The sequence below is a fragment of the Myripristis murdjan genome, chromosome 24, assembly GCF_902150065.1.
Source record: "Myripristis murdjan chromosome 24, fMyrMur1.1, whole genome shotgun sequence".
NCBI classification, from domain to species: domain Eukaryota; kingdom Metazoa; phylum Chordata; class Actinopteri; order Holocentriformes; family Holocentridae; genus Myripristis; species Myripristis murdjan.
The window spans coordinates 496093-498592 of record NC_044003.1 but is presented as its reverse complement, the minus strand read 5'-3'; the positions used below and the strand labels follow the sequence as shown (position 1 = coordinate 498592).

The window sequence follows — 2500 nt, the reverse complement described above, 5'->3', positions numbered from 1 at the left end:
GGGCCATGCTCAGGTTTCAGAGGCTGAGGCTTCAGGCTTTTCTATAAAAACAAATAAAGATACAAACATGTACCAGTCAGAGGCTGACAGTTACCTTGAGGTCGTAGGAGGAGTGTGGCCTTCTGGGAGTTTCCCTGGAGGAGGACAGCAGGTCTGGCAGCTGATTGGCCGGCCGGGGCCTCAGGCTGGCCCTGGCGTTGGTCTCCAGCGTCTGTAGGTTGTAGTGACAGGAAGTGGGCCTCTGTCTGGACAGCAGCTCCCTCGGCCCCACGCCGCCCGCCGGGCCCGCCCTCTCACTGTGGCCGTAATGTGCCGCCGTGCTGCTCGTCCTCTGGAGCAGCCTCACTGCAGGTGCGGTGGGCGTGGTCACAGTGGGCGTGGCCGCAGCAGGGCTTCTCATCTCATATGAAGACTTGGCTCGCAGCAGCGCCCCGTTAACGGACGGCGGCTGCTTCCCCGCCAGTTTGGGGCTGCCGCTCTCGCTGCGGACCTGCCGTACGCGGTCCTGCCAGTAGGGGGCGCCGCCGTTCCTCCGCTCGTCCTGCCGGTTCAGCTCCTCGTACTGGTAGGCGTCGCCCTCCGCCAGCTCGCCCAACCGACCCAGAGACTTGGCCCGTTTCCGTGCCGACGGGCTGCTGCGGCGCAGGGAGTTGGAGCCGGTGACGGACAGGCGGCTCATCTCGGCGATGACGTGGGAGATGTAGTCGCCATGACCGATGAAGCTGCCGCGCACGATCATCTGCACAGGAAGCAGCTCGTCATCATCACCTTCATCACAATGAACCGAGCTGCAGCTTCACACTTTGACTAAGTCAGGAGGTCAGGACATCAGGACATCAGGAAGTCAGGAAATCAGGACATCAGGAAGTCAGGAAATCAGGAAATCAGGACATCAGGAAGTCAGGAAGTCGGTAAATCAAGAAATCAGGACATCAGGAAGTCAGGAAATCAGGAAATCAGGACATCAGGAAGTCAGGAAGTCGGTAAATCAAGAAATCAGGACATCAGGAAGTCAGGAAATCAGGAAATCAGGACATCAGGACATCAGGAAGTCAGGAAATCACGAAATCAGGACATCAGGACATCAGGAAGTCAGGAAGTCAGTAAATCAAGAAATCAGGACATCAGGAAGTCAGGAAATCAGGAAATCAGGAAATCAGGACATCAGGACATCAGGAAGTCAGGAAATCAAGAAATCAGGAAGTCAGGAAATCAGGAAATCAGGAAGTCAGGAAATCAGGAAATCAGGACATCAGGACATCAGGAAGTCAGGAAGTCAATAAATCAGGAAGTCAGGAAATCAGGAAATCAGGATATCAGGAAGTCAGGAAATCAGGAAATCAGGACATCAAGACATCAGGAAGTCAGGAAGTCAGTAAATCAGGAAATCAGTACATCAGGAAGTCAATAAATCAGGAAGTCAGGAAATCAGGAAATCAGGACATCGTGAAATCAGTGAGTCAGTAAGTTGTGCTTCACAACTTCCTGAGCACAGCTCACAGCTCTTTACAGCAGCATCACACTGATACATAGAAAGTGTTTAAAAAATTATTTAAAAAAAATATTACAATTAAAATGTTTAAAAACAGAATATATATATAAAAAAACACTTGAACTATAACAACAGATGGATGGTAAGAAAAAAACGACACCTAAATTATGCAGATTAGAGCGGACAGCAGAGGAGAGACTTACAGAATATTTTGTTTGTTTGGTTGTTTTTGTTTTATTTTATTTTATTTTTTGCTTAATGTTTAATTACACATAAGTTCCTTTTTATAATTTCCAGATTATTTTCTTGTAAGTTTTTTTGTTTGTTTGTTTTAAAAAAAAAATTTTTTAATTTCTTGCTGATTTTGGGTCATTTCCTGTTCAGTCGCTCGTGCCTGAAAGAAAACAAATGAAGCTGCTCGGCTTTCAGACGGTTGACCTGCTTCTCAGGTGAGCACATATCACCTGACCACGCAACAATACAGGTGTGTGTGTGTGTGTGTGTGTGTGTGTGTCTGTGGGGGTGGGGGGGTTGTCAGCGCTGATCCTGGGTCAGATCCACTTCCTGGTGTGCAGAGGATCTGTACCTCTGCCCTGAGCTAACCCTGACCCGGGCCTGCCACCTGAGGCAGGTGACGCCGTTTTCCACATCCTGGTGCTTAGAGACTTGTTTTAGAATATTTAAGAAACAGGAGGAGCTTTCAGAGGCTTGAAGCTCCTCTACGTCCTGTTTGCTGAGCCGTTAGCGGGCGCCGCGCCTCACAGACTGAACTGGTCTGGTTTTTGCGTCACAAACTGGAACAGACAGGCTCAGGTTCGGGTTCGGGTTCGGGTTCAGGTTCGGGTTTGATGAGAGCGGCTGTTTTTAGCTTTAATGTGATATTACACATATTTTAATTTTTAGTGAATAATTGTTTTACCTGTAAATATAAAATGTTTTTATTCTTTTCTTTTTTTTAACTCATCCTCTGCTGGCTGTCGGCTGCAAAGGCCCCTCACCTTCTTGGGT

The 2500-nt window shown here is 48.3% G+C and overlaps 1 protein-coding gene across 1 annotated transcript in view; it reads right to left on the bottom strand.

Annotated features, from left to right (window-relative positions):
* Positions 1-2500, bottom strand: part of LOC115355818 (serine/threonine-protein kinase PAK 6-like) — an 18629-nt gene that overhangs the window by 5147 nt on the left and 10982 nt on the right. The window contains exons 2-3 of the mRNA XM_030046714.1: positions 2491-2500; positions 95-739 (exon numbers count right to left, since the gene is read on the bottom strand). The exon at positions 2491-2500 is cut by the window's right edge and continues 203 nt beyond it. Of these exons, the coding sequence (XP_029902574.1) occupies positions 95-739; positions 2491-2500 (655 nt within the window). The remainder of the gene's footprint in view (positions 1-94; positions 740-2490) is intronic.